General features: G+C 42.6%; 1 protein-coding gene across 1 annotated transcript in view; it reads right to left on the bottom strand.

The window, feature by feature from the left end:
• The window catches only part of TSHZ3 (teashirt zinc finger homeobox 3), a 63695-nt gene extending 39410 nt beyond the window's left edge, over nucleotides 1-24285 (bottom strand). The window contains exon 1 of the mRNA XM_014882200.2: nucleotides 24219-24285. Within this exon, the coding sequence (XP_014737686.1) occupies nucleotides 24219-24258 (40 nt within the window). The 5' untranslated portion in view covers nucleotides 24259-24285. The remainder of the gene's footprint in view (nucleotides 1-24218) is intronic.
• Between the last annotated feature and the right edge of the window lie 2222 nt (nucleotides 24286-26507).

The raw sequence follows: 26507 nt of genomic DNA, 5'->3' as shown, positions 1-26507 counted from the left end.
ATGGGATGAAGCTCCCGTGTCTGGATCAAAAGCAAGGAAACCTCACGACAAGGGATCTGAACAGCCAGTTTAGCTGCAGAAGCCATGGACAACTCGAATCTGCAGCAGATGCCTTATTCTGCATCTAAAATGCATCCAGGATCTTCATCCCATCATCATTCCGTTCTGAGGGTGAAGGTACAGCGCAGGAATGGTCAAAAAGCACAGAATTAGGATGAGGGGTTTTGTTAAATCAAAAAAACCCAAGAAGAGAGAACAATACCATATATAGCACTGCTTTTACATCATCCCAGACAAGTCCCAAACAAAACTACATAAATAAGCAGGCAATAATGCACAGCTATCCCAGAATATTCCTGGAGAAGGCAAGTCTTAAGGAACAGAATTATAGGACTCAGAAACTGCATTACACACCCCAGAAAAAAGGAACAGACTGGGAAACAAATGGAGCCAAGGACTGGCTGGGTGGTAGGGCTGCAGTGCATCTGACCTGCTCTTAAGTATCTGACTGGTACTACTGAGTGGCTTCAAGAACTGGAAAAACATCAATGATTCCCATTCTGCACATGCAGAATACACAAACTAAGTATTACCTGACCTATGGAGACTGCTTCTTTTCCTGATCAGTAGCTGCATATTACTGTACATCCTTCTTTTTAAAATGAATAATCCTGTAATTATTTACACACTTCTCCATTCCTTTACATAACAATTCAGTGTTCAAGTTGGTGACAAAATTCTTACAAAAACCATATTAGCTCCACAAATGTTTATCTTTAATCTACAAATAACTACATTTGGAGAAAATGAAAAGCTGCCTTTTCATCATTAAATTATGCAAGACTTGCAATCTTCATGAGTAAATTTGTTGCAATGAAAATGGACATCTTGGTATGAATTACAAAGGACTGGAAAATCTGAAGTAGAAATAAGCCACCAAAAAACTACAGCAAGAAATATTACAGGAACCAGTATGTCAACCCTAATTGTGTAATTACTTTTTGGCTTGGTCATATAAGCTAGAAGCAAGAAACAAGAGACAATGGTAATTTCTTACTGCTGAAATGAAGGTGTCAAACTGTCTTGTATGCTCTGTGTGCTCTAAGCTAAAGTTTACATTTATATCATGTTACTTCAATTACAATCTTAAAAGAGACTTGAATGCTTCAACTGCATTAAGCCAGGATTCGTAGATGTTGAAAACACACACACACACACACACACACACACACACACACACACTACCAGTTGTCCATGTAAATACATTTTCACATGTGTGCTTGCTTATGGGCATTCTAATGCATGGATCATTTATTTGAAAAATAAAATTTTGTTTAAAAAGAAAAAAAAAAAGAGTGTATTTTGAAATATTCTGAAGTTGTGGATTGCTTTTTTTTGGTTTTTTGTTTTGTTTTTTTTTCCTGAGGAATTTAAAAGATTAATGTCTGCAGTGACATGGAACGCAGCGAAACTCCGTCATACTCCTGGGCCTGATCGAGGCACCTTGGCTCACAGAGCTCCAATCCCCAGATAACCTGGTTTTTACAAGGAGCTGGGAACACACAGAATTCTGCTTGCCCAGCATCAGAAGGTGGAGGAGGAGGCAGCTCTGCTCTCCCACGGCTGCCCCCAGCTCCCTGCCCTGCTCTCCTCCCCATCCTTCCCGCTCCATCCAGCAGGGCCAGTCATTAGCTGTCTTTCTCAAAAGCAGCCCAGAGCAATCTTTATGCTACTGCACATTATTGTCACTTTATTTTATAACTTATTTGTTTTCATTTCTTCAATTTGCCTCTCGTGGGATTGACCCTTGGTGCAGCACTGACAGACGTGTGTGTGAGATGAGCAAACTTCATCCTTTGGTAGACAGACAGAAATCAATGGAACAAAGACTGCTCTCCAGTACATAATCAGAACAGAGGGCTGAGGGGAAAAAAGAATGTGAAAACCAGAAACTGAGTATATGCAGAGTGGGCACTGGTGGGCCTAATCAAAAACCACACATGGGTGTTGGAATGAGCTCAACCAAATATGACAAAACTTCTCTTCTAAACCACATTGTCATATATTTTACAGATACCACACAGTTTTCTGCAACTCATTTTAGGAATGTTTTTAACCATTTTAATGGACTTATTGTCAAATGCCTACGCACAGAACTGTGTTAAGAGTTAGGAGAAAAAAATGCTGTAAGAATTATATGCTATAAAATTACCTAATATCTCTCTTTACTACAAACTAGGGCTAATTCATATCAGAGCTACTTAGGAGTCTAAAAAAGTTTGGCTGATTGTTTTATTTTGGACTGTTTCACAACTGACTTGGACTTCAAGAGGCATAATTGTGGGGTATTTATGAGAAAAAGTAAAAAAACTTGCCCATGATGCAGCAATTACTGAAATGCCAAGTATCCAAAGCGCTTGACAAGCTGGAATATTAAGATTACTTCCAGGACAATGGCAAATTACGGGGTTCACTTCTTAGTAAATTACACAGGTACCTAATAAAGACACTGCTACAAAACACTGCACTCATGTATATACACCATCTTTCTCTGCACAAATAGACAGACTGTTCAATCTCTACATGTAAACTATGCTTCTTTTATATGTGTACATAAAGTATAGGAGAATATATACGAGCATGCTGTCCATGAAGTACAATTTTCAGAGAAGCAGACCCAGTCCAGCAACCATATCAGTCTCAATGCAGTCAGTGAGCTAACTAAGAAATCAGTGTCATACTATTTGTCTGCAAAAATATACATTTAATTGAATATACTAAGAAATACAATTTAAAACAATTTCAGGAAAAGTATTTTTGTGAAATTGTCTAAAAATCAAGCAGAGCAGTATGGCATAATTTAAGAACATCTATAATTAAGAAAAATATTCCTTGTAATTTTCTGCATACATCTGAAAAAAAAAAAATCCATTTCTGTATTTACACAATGCACAGAACCCCTCCGTCTTTTATTTTAGAACTACATGATTTAACTTATCTTTTTGTGAAGAGTAAGGCCAGATTTGAAAGTGAGGCTCAGATGCAGACACTGACATGAGCAGAAGCCATAGCCACGAGATCCAAGGCCAGTTTTGGCTCATTTTTACCTAGCTTCCTCAAGCTCTAGCATAGGATATGAGTAATTGTGACAACTGTAACATTAGCCAGTTTGGCGTTCCTTAGACTTTTTCCTCCTTTTCTGTTTCCCAAAGAACTTGATAAGGATTTTTGATTGTTTGTTTTCTTTCCTTTTTAATTTAGAATAACTTGATTATTAAGATGACTCTTTTTTCTTTGCAGCCGTTTAACTTCCGCCTCGGTTTTTGAATTGTAAAACTTAAAAAAAGAGACCTCTTCCTTCAACAACTTAAAAACACAAATCTCTTTTTCTTTTAACTGCCTTTCTCTTAGATTGAATGACTGATGATAATGAACATACTGCCACACCACAGCAAAGGCTAAATACATACAGCAAAAAAAAAACTGAATCAGAAATTCTACCTCAAAAGTGTCACCCACATATCCCAATCTCATTACAAAGATGTACATGGTAAGCATTAATTCTCAGATTTTTCTTGTGAAGTAAGTTATATTCTCCACCTCCCACTACCCCCCATATTACAGGTTGAAAATTAAGCTATACAAAACTCTGATTTCCCTTTAGAGAAAATTCAGGAATTCCTAGTTTACAGCATCATTTATGCAACTCGGTTTTTTAAACCCAGAACTGAACACACCAGCAAAGCACTGTCCAAGTAGGAAAGTCCAAAATCATAGCACTTACTATTAAAAAAAAAAATAAAAAATCACAAAACAAACAAACAAAAAATAAAGCAGATATTCTAAGGCTTGTTTCTCCTGGCAAGCTCTGTAGTTGCCAGTTCCACACAGAGCCAGCCTGACTGGGATTCAGGCTCCTTTGGCAATATAATGATCAAATGTTCTGGTACAGCCACACAGATACAGATGGGGATTCCCTCTTACTGCGGGATAAATACAGCCCTGTTTAATCCTAAATTTTACTAAATTTCTCCAAGTAGTTTCATTCTACCTCAGGAAAAAAGAAAGCAAAAAATTACGCTGTTGTTTGCTAAGATCCCAACATCCTTTGGCTGGCAATGAACAGCCCCATGAACATGAACTGTGCTAAAAACTATATTCTGGATATGCAGTGTGTGTAAGAAAGCCCTAAAGTACATTTTTTCAATGAATGAATATGAATGAGAGCAAAAAATTTAAAAGACTACTGTAAGGGAACTGTTTATTTCACTGAGTACCAATGCTCTCGAACACTTCATAGAATTTACCTTGAAAAATCATTATTTTGGTGCATAGACTGACAGACTATGAATATATCCAATTTCAAAAACTTAAATCTCTCACTGCAATATTTTTTCCAAAAAAAAAAAAAAATGCAGATGTATGTATCTGAAGTTAGGTTTCTTAAGCCAGATATTCCTAGTTTTGATGTCTGAATTCATCTCTGTGGTTTCAAGTTTCAGATTCATGAAAGACACACATAATAATACAATAAATATATATGTTACTATGTAGGATATGAAGATCTATTTTAACTTCAAAATTCCAGCATTAAATATATATATTACTATGTAGGATATAAAGATCTATTTAAGCTTCAAAATACCAGCATTTACCAGGCACTTTTGACTGAAGGCAGGTTTTGTGAAATTGTTTTTAATAAGCAGGCCTCAGAAAACAGGAGAACCTGAATATCAAAGAATGTATTTATGACAATTTGTTAACATAAATAGTTTGAACAAGTAGCTCTTTTAAAAAGTGCTCCTGCTTTCAGGCAAAGCAAGATAATACAACATTCCAAGTAACAGAGGTTTAGGGAACAATCTAAAGCTGCATCCTCGTAAGAGGAATTTATAATGGAGTTGCTGACAGACTGGAGATGCCATCGAGGGCATGGCCACAGCAAAGCTTTAAGGGAATATTTGTTAAAAATATTCTCATATTATAAAGTTGGTGGGTTTAGGTTCACTGTCAAATTAAACACATCTTTTTTTATTTTTCATCTCTCATAATAGCTTGTTCATCTTTTTCCCATTGATGTCGCCAATATTTCATGAATGCCTTGATCTTACTTTTAATGTAATTTACATACATGCAAGCACCAAAAGATGATAAAGATAATATCTAGTGTAGTGTGGCTAAAATGCAACTTCAGACTTCAAGACTGTAGTTGCAATTTATGTTCTGTCTTTCTTTGCCATGTTTTGTCATAAGGAACAGAAGTAAAAAACTCTGTTGAAGGCATATTTTGAGAGAATGTCATCTATATGCACAGAGACAAAAACACAGTAGTAGATTTAGAAGTCCTGGCTTGCTTTGGGGCTGCCCACCCCACAGCTGCTAAACAGATCAGGTACAAGGCAGCCAGCACATGACTGCCTGTGAGCATGCAGGCTGCAGCTAATAAATGGCATTTTTAACTCATTTTAGCAGAATGTCCATTTTAGACTGCAATAAAGGAAAACCAGCAACCAAAGGCAAAAAGCTACTGGAAAAAATTAAAGGTTTGGTAGGGATATTTCGCTGAACTTTGCATAAATGGGAAACAACCTTGACACAGACAAACACTATCCGCCTCTTTTTTTTATTCAGAACTACTCCGAAGGTGAAGAGCACTTTTTCGTACACAAGAATGTGTAAAACCCACTGATTCAGTACAAAACTATCTGCAGAAGATAAGAACATCTGTGGTGTTCTCCTGCTGCAGTCTAAACACCGGGCGATAGGCCCTGCTCCCTCCTCGTCGGCGATAACGCACAGCGTGTGCTCCTGAGAATATCATCATTATAAACTTTATTATTGCTCTTGGTATTTCACGAGATGTCTGCAGACCCTGCAGAGAGCATCGTTCTCCCACGTGTTTCAGGGATATTTACTGGATTCCAGTATAAGCCAACCTGTTAATGCTTCTGGAATGTATAAACACTGTTAACTGCTAAATTCCCTGTATCAACATTTCAGGCATAACCATTAAATAAGTTGGTTGCTAACTGTTGAGGAAGATTTTGATTTATTGAGCAAAGTATCATCATGGGATGAAAATCAAGATCACATTTTTAGGGGGACATGACATATTACCCGTAACGAGATGTAATTTTGCACTAAAAGAGTAAGGATAAAGAGTGTGTTTCTAGAATAGAATCAACAGACAAATTTGTACAATGCTGTTACCTATTGATACAGACACTTGACTGATAATATTGTCTATTTATAACTTAATACTGTTCTGAATATTAACAAAAGTTTCTTGGCATCCCATTAGTAATTGTATAATTATTTCAAAACAGATTAAAACACTCCACCTGATTGAACGCCATCAAAAATCTCCATTCCTGATTGAGCCATTAGTATTACATCACATTCCTCTTAAGAAAAACAATTGCTTAGCATCTACTCCCAAATCCTGACAGGTTCTTCAGCACAAAAAAAGGTTACTTGACAAGTTGAGAAGCCAGCCAAGAACCATCTACCACAATCTGTCAGTATCTGCACTACATCAACAACGAGCAGAAGCACAACATAAGTTATCAGGTAACATAGATGAAATTCTGTTCCTTAAGCTGGCACTGCAGATCTCAGTGAAAGCCCAATCAAGTTGATAGAGTCAGTAAAATAATATTTGATTTCAGTGGGCTTTGGACTGGGTCTTAAGAACAAATGCTGGAAGCATCCATGTCTTACTCTGAAGGACAATCCTCAGCACTACCCACTGCTCCAAACCTTTGCTTCAAGCTATCGACACCAAGCCAGCCTGTGGAATATCTGGAAGTGCAACAGCCCTCAGGAAGCTGCAGCCCAGGCTACCATCCATCCATCCATCCATCCATCCATCCATCCATCCATCCATCCATCCATCCACCCACCCACCTGCAGCAGGACACTGGGAGGGACAGCCTGGGCAGCGCTGGGCTGTCCCCGTGTGTGTGCCAGGAAGGGCACGGCTGCAGAGGCTGGCCTGGGGAAGGGCTGGGCAGCCCCTCTGAGCATCCCTCCACATTTGTGTCCTACTGGGAGAAGAAAGAGGCTCAGGACAGCAACTGAAGCTCTCCAGACCACACCATGCGAGTTCATTTTCACCCTCCCCTGCCGGACCCACCTCACCAGCTGATGTCCAGCAGCTGCTGTACACAGCAGCTCCTGTAGACACAAGGATGAACAGAACACCTCCTTCCCACACTGAATCCAAGCAGCATCCCTGTTATAACAATGCAAATTCCTCAGCTTAAGATATTGCCGTTTTAAAGCTTTTTTTTTGTGGGGAATCTTGTCTGGAAAGTGGAACACACTCTCAGTCATCTGACAGATTTCAATAATTATTACACACTCAGAGTTTTTACACAAAAAAAAAAAATCACACAGGGACATCTCTGCTGGATGTAAGCAGCAGAATCTGGGGGGAATCCACAGCATTAATATTTTTACATGTTTCCAGTCCTGCTGCTGAGAAGGACTGCTGATCCACTTCTGGATCAGAACTTCATTACATCAGGCGTGAAACAAACATCCAGCACACAAAGACATTTCTACTACGGCAAAGTAAGCAGCCACTTCACATAAAGTGCAATGAAAGTGCATCTTCCAGTCTTTACAACAAATCACACTCTCATTTTAACACAAAATTTAACTGTTTCATTTCCTTTTATCAACATTCAGTAAATCAACTATATAAAATGTCTGCGGAGTCTATAAAAAAGTTTTTAATTTTAGCCTTATGCAAACACATGGCATTGTTAGCTAAAAAGCACAGCCAGTGGAGATCAAGTAACAAAAGATGTTTTCCTTTGAGAAATGTTAAATACTTTGCTTTTTCACGACTGAGCACAAGTTTCTAAAGGATGATAACTTTGTTTTGTAATTTGTTTATTGCTTAATCATGAAGACCAGATTGAGAATTTGAGTCACACAATTTTGTGTTGCACACTCCTACAACAAGAATGTGCTGTAAAATTTTATTTCTTTTTTCCTTCATTCAGCTTACAGCTTTCTTGTCCTCCTGCTTATTCAGCTAACCATCTCAAAATGAAATGCAATCACACAGCAAGATTTCACTGCTGCTAGAATATTTTACACAGAAAACATATAAGCACGAGGAAATAATGCACCACTATTCTCATATATTACATTGGACTATTTTCTAACTAATATAGATAGGAAGCATTTTATTGCAGGCCCAGAGCAAAAACAAAGGAAGACAAGGTATCCTGGGTAAATGATACATTTCAGCAGATAAAAAACCCACTCACACACACTATCTTTGCTGTCTCAAGTTCTACCTTCTACTTTTCAAATATTCTTTCACTAAAATTTGCAACAAGTCCAACGCAGTTTTGTGCCCCTGGTTTCTGTCTCACCATTTTACTCACAAGGATAAGGTGGTTGCCAGAATTTTACTCTTACGCCCAAACTAATTAAATTAATATGGCAAATGCAAAGGGATTTGGGGGTTAATTAGAAAGCAAAGCATATGTTTAACTCTAAAACAACAGCACGGTCGTATACATGATTTTGAAGGCAAGTGAATGAAAGTAACACGTGAATTCAGGTATTTCAATTTTGGGGACCATACAGTGGTTTGGATCTCTACCTATCAGTCTTCTCTTCTGCATGGCACTACTTCTTCCTTCCCTTCTCCTGAAGGCATTTCCAACTCTGCTCCTTCCTACATAGTTACCCTAGGGATTAAAGTACTACTCTGCTGATGGCTTTTATCTGATGATTCCCTACCTCCAAGGCCATCTGGCTCTGCTCCTGGATTATCAGTTGACACCAGTTAGTCATCCTGCACCTACGACAGTAAAACCATTATCTTTTACCCCAATCATTCCTGAAGATGTATCCTAGAAAACACGCTGAATAAAACAGGGTATTTTCATCATAGAAATAAGTACATTCAAATGTATTTTATGCATTTCACAGCAGTGTGGCTTGGACACCAAAGGATGGTCACTTAGAGAACACCAGGACATCTTCCAAGCTTCAGGTTTGGCTTGCAGAAGACTTTTCTTAAGCGCACTGCTGACAAACTGAAATCTGGAGATAAGAAATATTTCTGTTTCACTGGCAGGCTGGTAGGACTGAAGCCCTAAAATCACCATGCATATAAGAGATGCAACAGCAAGCTACACTGAGAGGAATAAAAAGGGCAACTAACCTTAAAAATGTAGAATAAAAAGTCTCTCTTATATCAAAAAGCTTCAAAAGGAAACACATATCCTCCATCCTTCACAGACACAGTAGGGTCTACAGCCAGTGAGAAATGCTCTGGATCCCTGGCAGAGAGCAGGACAGACCTGAGCACTGCCTGGCACAGAGCTGCAGTGTCACAGCCTGGAACAGGCAGGGACATGGGCTGAGGGAAACCTTGCACATTTACTCAGTTCACATTCAGCCAAGCACATTATACATACATGCATATGTGTGTATATATATATATATATATATATTTCCTCGAGATATTTTTCTCAATATACAGATACCATGTAACTTCGTAGTTCCTACTGAGATACCACATTCTAGTTAACACAGACTTAAACACTGGCAAATGCTTGATTGTTATTTGACTGTTTATTTTAAACTCCCTTTGCACATTCTTCCACCAGTTAAAGCAAAACAGTTTACTATCTGTGCCGGTGTTAATGTTTGACATATTCTATCCATTTTTCACTGCATATGAACAAAAAGGCAATCCAGCTTTACCATATTCAGCACCAAGGTATTTCAAGTTTCTAAACAGTTTTTCCTATACAATTGCAAAAGCAGCCTGTATATAGGGAAGGATGAGGAAGGGGCTAGGACAGAAAAACCCTTTCACAGAATCCAACCTCTTTCACCTGTGCAATAAATATTGCAAATGACAAGAATGCTATTTTGTCTTCCCTCGACACCATGCATGGAATAGAGAGTGGAAAAAATAAGAGGGAAAAGATGCATCTCACCTTGGTGAGCAGAGGGAAGCATTATCACAGGGAACTTTCATATACAATGTGCTAGAAAAGTCACTATCAGGCTAACAATAACCCCCTATATTCCAACATGCAGCCATCTATCCATATGTCTCTTAGCCAACATTTCCTTGATGTCAGCACTATATATCCCTCCATTAGGGAATACTGCCAGTGTTCCCCTATCAGTAAATAAAACAGTGATCAGCAGATCTGAAATATAGCAAATACTTGAAAAGGTATCAGAGGTGTTGATATGTGAAAAGGAGACAAATCTGCTTCCCAGCAAAGAAGGAAAAAAGCTCTTTAGCCATAAACATGTCACCTCCCATGCTGGCATGGCTATCCCACATTTATTTAATCCACAGAAACGTGCTAGAGAAAGCACTGCATTCCTGTACATCCTGCATCCCCCCATTTGCCCTGTACAGGCACAGGGCCCACTCACCTATGACAAAAAATGCCAGTAATATGTCAGACTGAATTATTATTACATATAGAAGAAAAAGAGTTAGTCCTACTGAAAAAAAAATACCTGCCAGTAACTCCAGACAACATCCTAACTTTACACAGAAGGGTTGGGCTATCAGCCAAGGGGGTGCTGACTTGGGTGGTGCAGTGCATGGATGATATTTCTAATGCTAATATGCAGTACTATGCTTTTAAAGAGATTTTTTTTAAAATTATTATTTCTCACACAAACTTTGGTGAACATGACGTTCTGAGGAATCACTAATATGAAATGTTACTTGAGGATACAAATCTCTCCAAGTCATCCAAGCAGCCTGGGCTTCCTGCTCCCAGTGTTGGAAGAATAGCTCTATGCAGCAGATGTGTCATACCCAGCACTCAGATGGCACCCCGTTTCCTCCTTAGCTGTGTTCTCTCCTTCTCTAAGTAAATACTGGAATGATTACAAGTGAAACAGGGTGTGAGAGCAGAAAACGTGATACAGGCTACACACAATTAGCAGAGGAGCTGCTTGTGACACACTGACACGAAGAACTGTGCAAAGAACACTCCAAGGTATGAGCCAGTGTGAAAGGGATGGTGTGTGCAGAACAGTTTACAAGGTTTTCATTCTGCAGTTTAAATTCCTAGTATTTCACAGCATATATCCTTGAAAATCTTGGTGATAATCGACACTAATATCTAGTTTTAATATTAAAAGTAAATGGGTTTGTTCTCCTGGCAGCATGAACTTGAAGTTTTTTGGTTGTTTCTAGAAGACAGGGTAATGGAAGTATGAAATCAAAAATGGAAAAATAAAAGGAGGCAGCGTGGCAGCCACCTCTGCATCACTAGTTACAAAATACTTTGTTAAAAAAGAAACATTACTAATGCAATCATCATACCTTGATCTCCTGTGATCAGTCTATCCACAGACACCTTCTAAGCCTGAACAAGCACCAAAGTTGGGGTTTTTGGACTACATGACCACCTTGCTCAGCAATCAATCATAAGACACTGCATTCTCACAAAAGTGTTGTGCCACACTTCAGCCTCAGACCCAGCTTTTGGGCAGCAGTAGCACTCACCCTGCTCTGCTGGCAGCAGTACAAGCTCTGCCCAGCTGTTTTACACACCCCGCTCAGCACTGCAGCACCAGAAGTGCATTCCTGTGTACACTGGTGCTGGGTGTGCTCTGCTGCACCCACTGCCAGGGTACCCAAACTTGGAGGAGTTGGCAACTGGGCTTTGCAGCAGCCTTCTCATCATTACAGCCACAAATAACAGGATTGTTGGAAAACCAGGGCTCAGAGTGGGCTCACATGAGCCTGGTTTTCCTCGGGCTAATTGGAAATGAGAAAGGCACTGCCTGGACACCTTTCCTGTACTGAAGAAAGGGCAGTGCTGCAGCCTTGCTGATGGCAGAGCTTGTGCACTCCCACATTGCTGCAGGGGACAGCCAAGGAGACAATGCCCTGGAAAGGTGTCCCAGGATGAAAAGGCTGGATGAAAGCTGCAGGACCCTCACTTGGACAGACTCACCACACACTCCAGTAACTGCCAGGGAAGATAGTGAAGCTGAAAGAGGCTTAGTGCAAGCATGCAGGAGATTTGTGACAGAAAGTTAGAACTCCATGTCAAGCCTTTCATGCAAACAATAAATATTACTTATGCTCATAATCAGACTTTTCTCCAGCATCGTCTTTGAATGTTGAACCTTTTTCAATTAATTAAAAACTATGCACTGCAGAGTGCATATTTTATCAGCCCTCAGCTGCTTAAGTGTCTAGAAAAGACCAGGCAGTTTTTCTTTTTTCCAGGCAACCCAGAGCAAGTACTTGCAAGGGTCATATCTTTTTAATTATCTTTTCTCTCTTTGATTAATTATTCCGTCTGACAATAGCGTGTTTCTAATGCTATTCACCTGCCTTTGATGATTGACAACTTTTCTGTCTGATTCAAAGCAAACAGCTGCTGCCATGATTGCCTAGCAACCAGGATGTGATGGATGAGCCCCAAAGATGGATGGCTGCAATAAATCATGTCTCCAGCTATAAAACTGAAAAAAGGGATAAGAATAAAAGCGAACAAAAAACAAAACAAGGTTTCTTCCCATGAGTGCACTCAGCTCCTTACCAATTACACCTGAAATGGACTTTGTGTCTATTAATAGCAAAGTTTTCTAATCAGTAAGAATGCAATGATGCCATTTGTATCAAGGTGTGTTTACAATTGTTACAGCAAATTGGCACTTGTACTTCAATTACCTACTGTGTTACACAAGTGCAGGAGTAGCAGAGCAAAGTTTTACCTTATACCGTTGAAGGCTTTATAGAAAGTATTATGTTTTTTCAGAGTTTTTTCATGGTATTGGACTTGAATGAAGAGTATAAACTTGAATTCTCCTTACTTTTGACAACTGAGTGTACCAAAAGTAAATGGAACTGAAAAACTCATTTCTATAAAACACATATAAGGTTCCCTGCTGGCTTTTAAAAAAAATGTTTTAGCCTAAATGTTTATTAAATTTTGCTGTCATCCCCTTTTGTTAGGAGGGCATCTGCAATCAAAGAAAAAGAAAAAGTTGATGTGACAAGCAGTATTTCAAAAATACCATCTACCTGCACAAATTCAAGACTGATCCAACAGAGTAATTCTCCCCTCATTCTACCTACCACTCCTGTAAATCATTTGTGTTTGGTAGGATGCGCCAGGCAAGGAACAGTCAATAGTTTGTCAGCTCGGAACAAGTTTAACCAGGCTGGGTACCGCACTTGCCTGAAGATGCACAAACACCCCAACACCTGAAGTTTTGGCACTGCCTATTGCTGAGGCTGCTCCATTGTTGGAGTGTCTACCTCCTGAAAGTCCCTGCCTGAGCTTCCAAGGAAAGATCTAATTGCCTATAAAAAGCAGTTTCCTTAATTCTTCCAGCAGGTGGGGGTGTCCTGGCTCCAGCAAAAGTGCTTCAAAGAGGGAAGGGATTGCCCTCACTGCTTACACAGCCAGGCCATCCACCCTCTAGGAGTACCCCAGACACTTGGGAGCCAACACCAAGACTCAAAGATTCACAATCCTGGATGAAGAGTGTGGGTGGAAAAGAAATATCTGAATGATGAAATAATTACGTCCTAGAACTTTCTTTTCTTTGCCATTACTTGGGACCCAGGAAAAAGAAAAAAAAAAAAAGGAAAAAAAGGTGCATCCTGTTAGCAAAAGGAAGCTGGAGTGTGTTAATCGGTTCCCAAGGACATTTTTATACTGGAGGTGGCAATGCCTGGCAATGTTACAGTGGATCAGCTACAGTCCTGCTTATATTTTAGTGTTACACACAGCAAGCTCCGTGCTCATGCTAAAGGCTGCCTGTATCCCTGCACGGGCCACGGCTTTGTCTACATTCTTTACAATTATTGAAACGCTCCCACTAAAAACTTAACTCTGCCTCTGCCCATCCCTCTCCCTGTTGTACAAACACACACACACATACACACACGGAAATCCAGCCCCTAAAACAATTGTAAGGCACTCCTGTAATGACCGGCGAGTATCTGGTAACAAACAATGAGAAAGCAAAGCCATCAATCACAACGTGCACGCCGAGGCCTCCATTCTGTCCCAGCTCATCCAACTCTCAAGTTACAGCTTTACACGGCAAGTCTAAATAATATTCAAAATGATAAATGGCACTATAAGCCTGATATCCATCATCAATCTTTTTTTAAGGAACATCCATCTTCAATAATGCACGTTTGAATCATGTGAAACCAAGAGCTCCCAGATTCATTTACACAACCCCCAGCAAGCTGGTGCTGCTTGAATGATACGTGTCAGCCAGTTTGTCCCAACTGCCAAACTTGAAAAAAAAAAAAAAAAAAACAAAAAAAACGGGGGAGGGAAAAGGAATGAAGGGAGACTGAGAGAGAAAGAATACAGGAGGGGAAAACCTTCAGGGGGCTGAAGGAGGCGACTTAGCAGATAATATGAAAGCACACAAGCTCTCATGAGCGCTCCGTGCCCCCGGCGCAGGCGGGCGCTGCCGTCCCGGTGCCCGGTCCCTGCTCCCGGCCCGGGCACATCCAGCAGCGCTGGAGCCGGAGCTGCCCCGGCCCCCCCGCGCTCTGGCAGGGCTCAGTGATAAATGACACATGTCATTCTGTCGGGAGGGAAGGGTGGGTCAGTGATGTATGGCTCTGCTGAAAAGGAAATCGACTGTTTGGCATGGCGCGGCTATTCTCCACCAGGATTTAGTTTCAGAACTCTAAAATGAAATCTCCGATGTTTCAAGTGCACGGTTAGGGCAGGCTGACGTGCGGCCGAGGCAGCTTGCTGCCTTTTTTATTTTTTTTTTCCCCCTTGATTTTTATTTTTTAACCTCTCTCTGCCCTTCGGATTTCAAAAAACTGCTCCACTGACTGGAAACTGCAAAAGAACACACATATATCAAAGTCTTCAATAGTTATGATCCATGATAAAATTTAAATAGGTTGAGGTTTCTATTTTTATTTATTATTGGGGGGGAAAAATGGCATGCAGGCTTGACACAAAAGCAAGATAAAAATTAGCATGTTTGAAGTAATCGTCCCACAGCTTGACATCTGCATAGTAAATTTTAAAGGAAAAAAATGTGTCAGGCAGGCATGAGCTGTTCCCTCCCTCCCCCCCTCTTTCATTAGCTCACTGGCAGGGTGGCACTTCTGAACCTCATTACTGCAGGAGGATTTATGAAGCTGAACCCAATGGCAAAGAAAAGGCATCTGTCAATAATTGTAGGGAGCTGCACTCACAGCTTTGAAATCTCATTAAGTATGCAGTTATCAGGCATAAAGATCAAAAACATTACTCAACTCCGACAGAATCTTATGGAGGAACATTAATTAGCAACAGGCCTACAGTACAAAAAAAAAAAAAAAAAAAAAAAAAAAACCAGACTTCCTCTCACACCTGCCCAACCCACAAACCAAAAGAAACACTCCCCCTCCCTCCAGAAAAAAATAATTCCCAGCATCTGAGACTGATCAAGTACATGAAACAAGAGAGAGGAAAAAAAAAATCCAGTTGAGACAGTCTTGGCGGTGAAGAGAGAAAAGGAAGAAGCTGTCAAAGTTGAGAAGGATGTCAGCACTGGCCCTGATTACAAGGGCCTATACAGTTCCCAGGCCTTTTATCATCCCTGCCATCAAAAACAGACTCTGTGTCACAGATGGATGACTGATGGCTGCCAGTCTGGAGCAGCCTGGCCAAGCCTCCTGGAGGCCCCTGCTGCGATCTGGCCCTCCAGCAACAGGCTTGACCTAGCAGGGAAAGGGCTGCAGGCAGCCAGCCCAGTCCCAGAGACACTCAGAACAGCACCCTGTTCTGTTCTTCCCCAGAACAATCCAGCGAGAGCTTGGTCAGGGTTTGTTTATTCAGCTTACAGAAGTTAAATGTAATACTGCTGCTCGCCACGCAAAGGCTGTGCATTATTTGAATATAACGCCAGAAAAAAAAAACTAAAAGAAAATAAATAAAAACCTCTTCTTTGTCCACGCTAAATGTATTTTTCTAATCCTGTTTCTAGTTTGCATTTTCACCACAATTTGCACGCTAAATTGCTTAGAAAATACATGGGAGAGAAATATAAATTTGGGGAGAAACATACAAATTCATAGTCGAAGCCAGACCATAAAACCAAGTGACCTTTGCAGCATTAAGTATGGTGTGCAACTAATTAAGAACTATGGCCATATTAACATTTTTTGTTACAGAATCAAGGATATCAGCTGCACAGCTTAATCCATTGCACATATTTTTTTCATTTCCTCCCTATCAAAAACTGTGTTTGCAAACAATAACTCAAAGCTACTTGTTAAAAAAAAAAAAAAAGAAAAAAAAGAAAAAAGCAGGAGGGAAATCACCTTCTGTAGTCTTTTTCCCACTTGGGACTATGCCTGAAAAACTCCCTCTCTAGTTACATGTTACCCTTCATACATTTTATATTTCCCATAATTTTGCGCTACAAAGAAGCTTTCTACAGTACAGTTCCATTCCTGTGTTATTTCCTATGTCCTGGGTTTTGATATAATGTACATATTTGTCTCTCATTTCATGAGATATACAGTCATTTATGTCTCACTTGTAGCCACGCTGAAGATTGGCTTCTTAATGAACTACATCTTTAATACCGCACAGAGTCAGGGATATTCACATGCACATACAAGACAACCTGCCTGTCAAATTCTTTCCAATATCTAAAATTAATTCATTTACTAAAGTAATGTACTTTAAAAAAAAAAATTAGCTCCGACAAAATACGGAAGCGGAGGTTCCACTCTAAATAATTTTTTTAAAAGAATTTTACAAAAAGTGTTACAGTAAGGTGTTTATATTTTTCTGTATGCTTACCATATTACTTTTATTATGTGTAGCATCAAAGTGATTATAGCAATTACATCTAACAGAATTAATTATAGAACATCCCATCATTTCTAAATACATAATGCATTAGAGGTAAGCCAAAGAAAGAAAACATCTTGACTGTGGTGACTATTGTTGGAGTATTTTTTCTTTAAGCGTGAAGGCGAAACCAAAGTAGGAAGAAATATACAGAAACGGTGGGGTAACAGTGAAATGTTAACTACAAAAATCTGAATATCAAGGCAGGTACATTTTTACTAGCGATAGTAACCTGCGCAAAGCTGCGCTAGCACAAATATCCATGTAAAAATCCATCAGAGTTTTTAATCACAAAACATGGAAACTAGCCAATTCACCTAACCAATGTGTTAGTACATAAAGACAAGAGTGTATGAGTGAAAGAGTTACAAGCCTTTACGTATGCAAAATAAATTCACTCAAAGCTTCATTAATATTAATTTAAATTCAGAACCCATTTACATTAAATTGTTCATTAAAAATTGCCTATTTTATGCAACATGCATTCCGCAAAGAACACATAAGAAACCGAAACAGAGGGCTCCATTTAATGATGGAAATATCAAAAGTAAATGAATTTGGATCATTCCAAACGAATTCTAAAGCAGCCCTCTGCTCTGTGCCAGTGTGCGAAGTTTGGCAGGAGTTTGGCGGAAGGGCAGGGAATCCGCCTGGCTTCCCCCTGCCAAGGCTTGGCCACCGCCCTTCCCACCTCCCCACCGCCTCACAGCCTCTCTAAAATGGGAATTATTTATGGGCAGGACCTAGACCCCAGCCCCGTGGCGATGGTGGCTAGCTGTGAGCACACTGGGCCACCCCAGAACTCGCACTGATGGCAGCGCTGCCCGCCGGGGCAGGAGCGGATGGGAGCTGGAGGTGAGGCGGGCTGGGCATGGAGGCTCCTCACTGGAAAACTCCCACACCAACAAGCACAGTCAACTTACGTGATTCCCAACAGCTGCTCTGAATGAAGAAAAGAGAGTCATAATTAATAACATGTGTCCTGACAGAGTTAATTAATAATTCATAATTAAGTCTAAAATACGAACTTAGATTATTCTTGAAGAGTTGTCCCTTTACTGCCCGAAGAGGCCAGGTAATGGCATTGGCAAAGAGCTTTCAGATATTTTATGATCCTCTGGTAACTCTTTCCCTACTCTCCCTCTACCCCCAGGGGAAAAAAACCCTTTGAACATTTTCTGAGAAATATCTTAAAGTTGATGCCTGCAATGAGAAGTGTTTAAATTCTGCAGATTGGCTCTCTGCTGAGATGACCAAAATATCTTTCAGGCGCAAAATCAGGCAAATGCAGTAGGATGAATCTCGCAGTCTCTGAAATTAAGCCCTACTTATTTCAACTCTTTCAGTTCTTTTTATGAAAATGGTAACAAACAGTTTCAAGCCCTGACAATGTTCTATTCTGCATTATTGTACTTAAGAAAACTACAATACAATCTCTCGTGGACTATGCTTTAAATCCTTTGAGCCAATTTTCATGCTTTATTTTTTTTTAATGTTGAAATCAAGAAAAATCAATTGCACAAATTTTCTTCAATCCTCCTGCTTTAGGTTATGACACATACACACACAAAAAAGCAACGCATCCATTGTTTAGTGGGATTTTTAAAATTAATTTAATGTCTAACTGCAAATGCTGGAAACTAGAATTAATCTGTCTGGATAAAAAAAGGCTTACAGACATTTAAATGCATGTATCGGGACACTTTATCAACCTAACATAAAATTGTCATCTTATCTTATTATATGACTATTTTATGCATGTGTCAAAGAATTTGAAAATGAATGCCTGTCTATTCACTCTAATTACAACTGCATATTATCTGTCTGGATGTACCAGTCCATATCATTGTTACCAAATACAATATATTGTATTCACCTTTCATTTTTAACTTAAGGCTGATAAACCACAATTTGGGCGTAACTAAATTTAAAAAAAAAATACCAAACACACAGAGAAGAAAAAAAAAAAATCTCACTAAAACACCTGAGGTAGATTGTTTACTAAATGATGCTGAAGTATTTCACAGATAAGATAACACGCGACTGCTCAGCAACTATGTTATTTTTGGTGTTGTATCATAACCATACACACACATACACTCCTACTTGACAATGCAACACTTCAGGCATCTTAATACCTGATCCACTAGCAGCACCTTGAAAACAGGGCTGTGTTAAAATCTGACAATCTGTGTTTGGATTCTCTAGGAAACAGTCACGACATTGGATTAAAATATGGATTACTACACCGTAAAGCCAACAGTGCCAAGGTTTGCTCAGAAAGATAACACACAGGTTACTTTACGTCCTGGCAAATGATTTCTTTTCATTCACTCTGTACCACCATATGTTTCTGCATAAGCGTGCACGTAGCACGCTTAAAAATGTACCCCACACACTTCACCCTGAAGGTGATCTTTTCTATACAGTTTCCACTAATCCTGGAAACAGGGCTGACAAAAAGGACCCACTTTAATCCTGCTAACTCACCCTAGCTTCACTGCATTTCCCATAACCCTGCAGCAGTCACAATTCATTCTAATCACTTTACAAAACAATCTTTAGTAAAAAGAGGAAAAATGCAGACTTGTAAGCCAATTTAAGAAATAACTGCTGATACATCAGTTATTGACTATTTCACTCCTGCTCATGATAGTGCTCAAGGCAAAACCGAGAACAAAATGACAACATCAACCGCACGCAATAAACTGTGGCCCAGGAGAGCACTGAAGCCCTAATTGACAGCTGTCAAGCTAATGGGAGAAATGGCAGCTGATTCTGGAAAATTCTGTTTTCCAGGCGGATATTCAGGGGAATCTATCAAGCCTTTTTATATTTATGCCCCTTTTTCTTTTTTTTTTCTTCTTTTTTTTTTTTTTTTTTTGCATTGTTCCTTCACACTTTGCCGGGGAAAAAAAAAAAAAAAAAAGAAAAAGCAGAGGACAGCCATAACTAATCATTTTGTCAGCTTGCTGCTAGGAAGAATCTCTGCCCAACAGAGAAATATGTGGCAGGTTTGGAGGCAAATAACATACCAAGGGCTGACACTGCAAGTACCTTTATAGGTAGCCTAGTTTATCGCTACATTTACTTTTGGGGTATGTATGTAGTTGCAAGCAATTGCCATAAATTAAAGCGAGCGTTCGAGTTGCCGGAGTCAGAGCTGCCTGGAAATCTGGCGGCACAACCTGTGTGCCATCTTGCATCTGTTTGCTGTGCTGCACCCCCAGCCCCACGCTGGAGGGGCTGAGGGCTGACACGAGCACTCAAGTCCCTGGAAAGTGGAAGTGCTCCACACCTCTGGAGCATCAATTCCGTGGATTTCAGTGCTCGCACTGACCAGGTGCAGCTTTTGAATGCAAGCGCAGAAGTTGGGAAGAGCCTAAAGCATGCAGCAATCTCTAGGATTTAAAACATACTGTGCAAAAAAGACCCCAACAAAACAAAACAAAAAACAACAAACCATAGGCCCAGGTTTGTTCGGTTTGGGTTTTTTTTTCCCAGAGCCTTGAAAACTCAGTGCAGTTGCCTGGGTCTTACTGTTTTATTAAATATATAAATAAATAAATAAGCAAACTAAATGTGATTGCAGCAAACCACTAGTTCCCATTCCCTCCTCAGAAGATATGTATACAAAATAAGTATTAAGTCGTTTCTGTCAGTAGGAAGTACATTTTCTTGATCTTTTAAATAGGTTTCTAAAAAAGCTGCAAGTGAAAGCTATAATTTAAGGATAGATAATTACTGTTTGCATGAACAAGACTGGCCTCTATTAATACAATATCTTAGCTTCCCCAGACAGTAGCCTTTTAACTGGTAAATACCTTCTTCCTCCTGACTTACATGACAGAAGTCTTTGGAGCAGCAATTCTGACTGTCTTCTTGCTTTAACAGGTGAGGAATAAAATTGCAATCCCCGCCTCTCCTTCCCAAATTTACCTACGATATTCAGCTGAGTCTCAAAGCAAACAAAGTGAAATTATCATTTTTACAGATTCTTGATTCTCAGAGACAGCTTTAGTCTTCCACAGTGTGGTGTTAACACTTGGGCTAGACATAAAGAATTTGTGCACCTGTCTGTTATGTCTGCGAGCTCTGTGCTGCTGAGAGTTCTTTGTTGTTGTTATTCTACTCCAGACCATTAAAAGGGTCCTAATTCCTATGACATGATTATCCAGGTACCAAAGCCCATTTGTCACCTGCAGCAGAAAATTGAGTTAATGCACAACTAAAGGCAACCAGGACTGTGTAATATCAACTTGATTACATCAAACTAGCTGCAAACCTAATTCTGCTGGATGACACTGCGTGGAGCTTGTCATCTCCAATCATTAAAGCTGTCAGGAATCCATCAGGTTTACAGCTAATTAGGTGAACACTAATGAAGCTGGCAAAACAACTTTTCTTTTTTTATGGCTGAGCGGACCTTTCAGTTTGGAGAAAAAAAATTCTCGAGTATTCTCAAGGTTGCTGGGGACTGGATTTCCTGAGTTACCAATCAGCAGACATCTTTAATTCTCCCCCCACCACCACCTTTTTTTCTCTCTCAGTACCAAGCAATCAATTTGTCATCACTCTCAGTATGCCACAAAAGCAGCCATGAACCTTATAACTCGCAGCTCTCAAGCCAAAAAGGGGGGGAAAAAAAAGTAAGTTTCTTCTGTCTTAAAATAAAATGCCTCATACAGCTCACTTATTTATCTTCATGCACTTATCAACAGCATAAATGTTCTTGTTTTTTCACTCTTGTCAAATAAGTAGCCCTTCAGTCATTCTACATCCCCCATATCCATTAGGCAGAGGCATTTTGATAAAGTAAAGCCAAAGCTAGTGTATGGGAAAGAATGAAAGCACTCACTCTGCCAACTTCTGATTGACCATTAAGCTATTGATGAATGTGCCTGTCAGGAGAGAGACAATTAAATCAAATATGAAACAAAGTCGTTTTGACGGGTCATTTTGATAGAGCAAAACCATTCTTCCATCTCCTATTAGTCCTGCAGTCAAGTTTTTGTAATGAATATTTCTTAACTAACCTGTTATTTCTTAGCTGTTTTTTAAGGTGTTAAAAAAAAAGCCTTTGCTTTTACTGCTATTAGAAAAAGTAACATTTCCAATGTGACCAATAAAAGCAGCATCTCAGTGGGAAGCAATTATACACAATACTAAATGTTTAATGTGGCTATCAAAAAGCTAAAAGTTTAAAGAGATTACACTTCTGCTAAATATGAAAGATAGATCACACATCATGGATGATTCACTTGAGAAAGGAGGGAGAGACAGAGAGTGGTGGAGGGAGAGGATACCTCAGAATGTGTATTTAGTGCAGAAACATTTTCTTCCAGTCTGTGGAGAGCCCAGTTTACAGCAGAGTCGAGTGTGTCAAACACATGGAAAAGCTAGATTTTGCAGAACTAAATTCACATTACATAATAGAATTTCCCAAGTATAGAGAAAAGTTCACCTCTGTCATTTTTCTTGAAAATTGTTATTTGATGGAACGGGCCAGAAAAGCAAAATATTATCATGAAGTATTTGGCTACGATATTGTTTGCTAGATGGTATCACTACCGTACTGAGAAACTTTCCAAACTTTCTGGCTGTTTGTGTGCAGGGTAAGGCTGCTGGGAAGTCTATTTCCCTATTTCAAAAGTACTGGCCAAACGCATGTGGATGTCAAAGAGAAGAAAGGAAACATGCACATTGCTATTTACAAATTGTGTCACTCCCCGAGCCCCTTGCTGTTTACTAAACCCAAACCACCCCACTCGGAGAAGTTGTCAGGCAGAGTGGGAGCACTGCTGAACGCCTGGGCTCCATCCCCAGGCTGCAGGACTACCTGCTCCAAGCTGTCCTGAGCACAACCCAGCCGCGCTGCCGGGGATGCTGCCTCTGCAAAACTTCCACCCCGGCCTCTCGGGGCTGCTGGGGCTGTCCCCCAGCAGAGCCCGTCCTGTGCCCCCCCGGGCCAGCGCTGGCCCATGGCTGGCACCGCTCGCCAGGAGCCCCTCAAGCCGCGCTAACAGAGAGTTGACAGGCCACCTGTGACGTCACCGAGTCTGGCGTTACCATGGCAAGTGATTTATTGATGTTTATCGGGAATGAATAGATCAAAGGCTGCCAGATGACAGGCGATCAATCAGACATCAAATCAAGGATGGCAACAGGCCAAGGAAACCTTTTCCAGCCCACATATCCCCAACTAAGGATTACTGTAAAATTATGTGGGGCTTTTCTTTTACTGTTTTCTTTTCAATTTGGCTTTTTCCAAAAAATACTGCTTAAGTTAAACAGGAGTTGACATTTCTGGCAAAAGGAAAACAAGCCAAACAAACAAAAAACCTCGCCAGCATAAAGCCTCGAAAAGTATTTCTAAAAAGGAAAAAAAAACCCAGTGGAAATTGTAAAGGCACTATCAGAAACATTCAGCAGTCACTTGACAATACACAGACCCTTTTTCTTTTTTTTTTTTTTTTTCCCTCCTTTGGTTTACTTTGCAGCTTCTCCTCTGGACTCATAAATAAGAAATCAATAGGATTAACAGAAGAGGCTACCAAAGAAAGTGACCAACTAGGAGAGTCTGTCTGTCCGGCAGAAACATCTCCAGTGCAGTACAAGGGCAGAAGAGAAAAAGGTAAAAGTTGGGCAAAGGAACCAGTTCTGAGCTTGGATCTTCAACTAACACTGCAGAGCCTCCAAATCACTTTGTCCCTGCCACTTCATTCACAGCATGCCATGTATTTATACATACCCTCTCTCTTTTTTTAATAGGAAAAAAGAAATAAATAAAAAGAGTATTTGCCCTGGCTTTCACAAACCATTTGCCTATGAGGGAAGGGGATGTAAAAGAACGAAGACTACGAGGGAGAGAAGCAAAGTAGGTGCCAAAGTACGGGCTGGAAATAATCAAAATTCGCCTCCTTGCTTCCCCCAACCCCGGAATGACACCGACCATACGAGCCCGAGCAGTGTGCCCGCACACACCCGCCTGCCCCTCGCACAGGGCTACCCCCAGAACCGAGCCGGGCGATGGCAGAGTTCGGAATAAATCAAAGTGGGCACCTAAAGTGGGGAACGGGCTTTCATGCGCCCCCCCACCCCTCCCTACCCCAAAGAAAAAAAAAATAAATAAAATGCCCCCGAAAGCCCGCAGCCCCGGCGCTGTGCCTGCAGCCCGGGAGTTGCTCGGCAGAGCCCTCGGCAGCGGCGGGCAGCGGGGCAGCAGCGGGGCGCGGAGCGGCGGCGGAGCCCGCGGGAGCCGCTTATGAAAGAGACGGAGGGAAGCGAGAGGAGAAGCCAGCGGCCGCGGAGGGAAGGGAAGGGAAGGCAGGGAAGGAAGGGAAGCGGCTCTCGTACCTGCTGCGCGCCGGGGCGCTTGCTGCTTCCTCCTCGGCATGCTGGGCTCCTGCGGGCGCCGGCGGGGGGGGGCAGCCGGGGCGCGGGGGTGGGAAGAGTTGCCTCAGCCCCAGAGATCCGGTGAGCTGCTCCAGCCTCGGCGCGAGGGCTGGGTCGGGGATATATTTTTTGTTGCTGTGCATACACGATGCCGAGTAGGAGGAGGAGGCGGCGGCGGCGGAGGAGGAGGAGGCGGCACAGAGGAGAGGACAGCCCTGCTGCTGCTGCTGCTGCTGCTGGCAGAAGAGGGGGGAAGTTTGACAAATCGCCCCGGAGGAAGGAGGAGGGGAAGCCCCCCGAAGAGGTGTGCGGGCGGGAGGGCTGGGGAGAGCCCGCAGTCCCCCCCACCCCGCCCTGCGCCCCCGGTGCCTGGCCGGGCTGGGAGATCACGGCATAAAGACAGGGGATCGCTTGGCCGGAGCCGGCGGAGCCTCAGCCTGCGCTCTCCACTCCCGGCTCGGCGCTGGAGCGGCGGCGGCGGCGGCAACAGGCGAAGCTTGAAGGGAAACGAGATGATCGCGGTGTCACTCAAACTGGTCCGCCGAGAGGGAGCGGGGCACCGCCGCCCGCCCCGGGCCGCGCCTTCACTCTGTGCGCATCGCCCGCCGGACCAGGCACGGGGGCGGGCAGGGGTCTGCCCCGCCGGCCGGGGCGAGCCCCTCGTCGCGCCTCCTCCGCCACCCAACTTCTCCCGCCGCCGGCGCCGCTCTCCCGAGCCGGCGGAGGGCTGGCCGGGCAGGGACAGGCAGGGCAGCCCTCCGGGCTCCGCGCCGCTCGCCCCGCTCCCCGCCGCAGCCCTTCCCTTTCCGCCCCCGCGCGCACCCGTTCCCCGCCGGAGTCCCCCGCAGCCATCGCCTCCCGCCGTGCCGGGGCACGGGACCCCCCCCCTTTCTCCGCCGCCCCCGCCCCCCCCCCGGCGAGGAGGGCCCGGCCCGCCGCTCCATCCCGGCCGCCCCGCGCGGTGACAGCAGCGGCGGCGGCAGCCCCGCTCCCCGCCGCGCCCCGCAGCGCTGCCCGCCCCGGCCGCACTCACCGGCCCCGCCGCCCGCCCGCCGGCACATCCAGCCCGCCGGCTCCCACCTGGCTGGCGCCGCGGCCGCCGCACTCCGCTCCGCGCCTGCGGGCGGGCGGTGTCGGGGCCGCCCCGGCCGGCGGCCGCTACCGGCGGCGCCCCCGCCAGCGGAGCCGCTGCTCCCGCCCCGCGGGGCCAGAGCGGCGGGGAGCGGGCAGCGCCCGCGCCCCACGCACCCGGCTCTTCGGGAAGGAGCACTTTTCCCTCGTTTTCCCTGTTTTGGGGATTGATCTCTCTCTCTCTCTCTCTCTCCCTGTCTCTCTCTCTCTCTCTCTTTTTTTTTTTTTTTTTTAATTTTTTTTCTCGGTCCAAGTTCACTGCCGAGCCGCCGCGCTCAGTTCGGCGAGCGCCGGCGGATCGATGTGCTGCGGGTTTGATTGCGCATCCCTGGGCGGCGGGGCCGCGCGGCGCGGGGAGGGCCGGGGCGGCGGGGGGCGAGCGGGGCCCGGGCCGCTCCCGCCCCCGCTCCGCCCGCGCCGGGACCCCCGCGAGCAGGGAAGGGAGACACGGCAACAGCAACCACCGCCAAAAAGGAAAAAAAAAAAAAAAAAAAAAGGAAAGGAAAGAGAAAAAAAAAAAAAAGAGCAGCTTTTTTTTTTTTTTTTAAAGTTCACGGGGAGGAATTAAAAAAAAAAAAAAAAGGCTGAGCTCACTTTTACGGTAAGATCAAAAAAAATCTCCACTCGCCCCCATTCTTCGAGATTTGGGATAATTCCAAATACCTGACTAAGTGCAGATGTTGTTGCGTCTTCACATCCTATAAAGCCGCCGTGCCGCTCTCGGGCTCTCGCTTCCCTTTCAAGTTGCAGGAAATTCAAACACTTTACATGACGGGTGGAGAAGGTTTGGGATTTTTTTTTTTTTTTTGGATTATTATTGTTATGAGTTGATTTTTTTTTTTTAAGCTGATCTTTAGGATGAAAAAAAAATCTCAGTCGCCTAAAGTCCCCGGGAAATTGCTACTGTTGGGGGAAAACGAAACATTTCTTGCAAACAAGAAAATGGTGAGTTGTCAATTGCCGCTTCTGCCGCCAAACTCGCTCAGTTCCATCTCATTGATACTCGCTGGTTGCTCCTCACAGTTACAGAATCTGCTCACAGAAGGAGCGATCAGATCTGCTTAAGAGACGACACCGAGACGTTCCCCCCCCTCCCCAAAAAGCCCTGTGTGTGTGAGT

Source organism: Sturnus vulgaris, chromosome 12 (assembly GCF_052056855.1).
Source record: "Sturnus vulgaris isolate bStuVul1 chromosome 12, bStuVul1.hap1, whole genome shotgun sequence".
Classification (NCBI taxonomy): domain Eukaryota; kingdom Metazoa; phylum Chordata; class Aves; order Passeriformes; family Sturnidae; genus Sturnus; species Sturnus vulgaris.
This window is presented reverse-complemented; position numbering and strand designations above follow the sequence as displayed.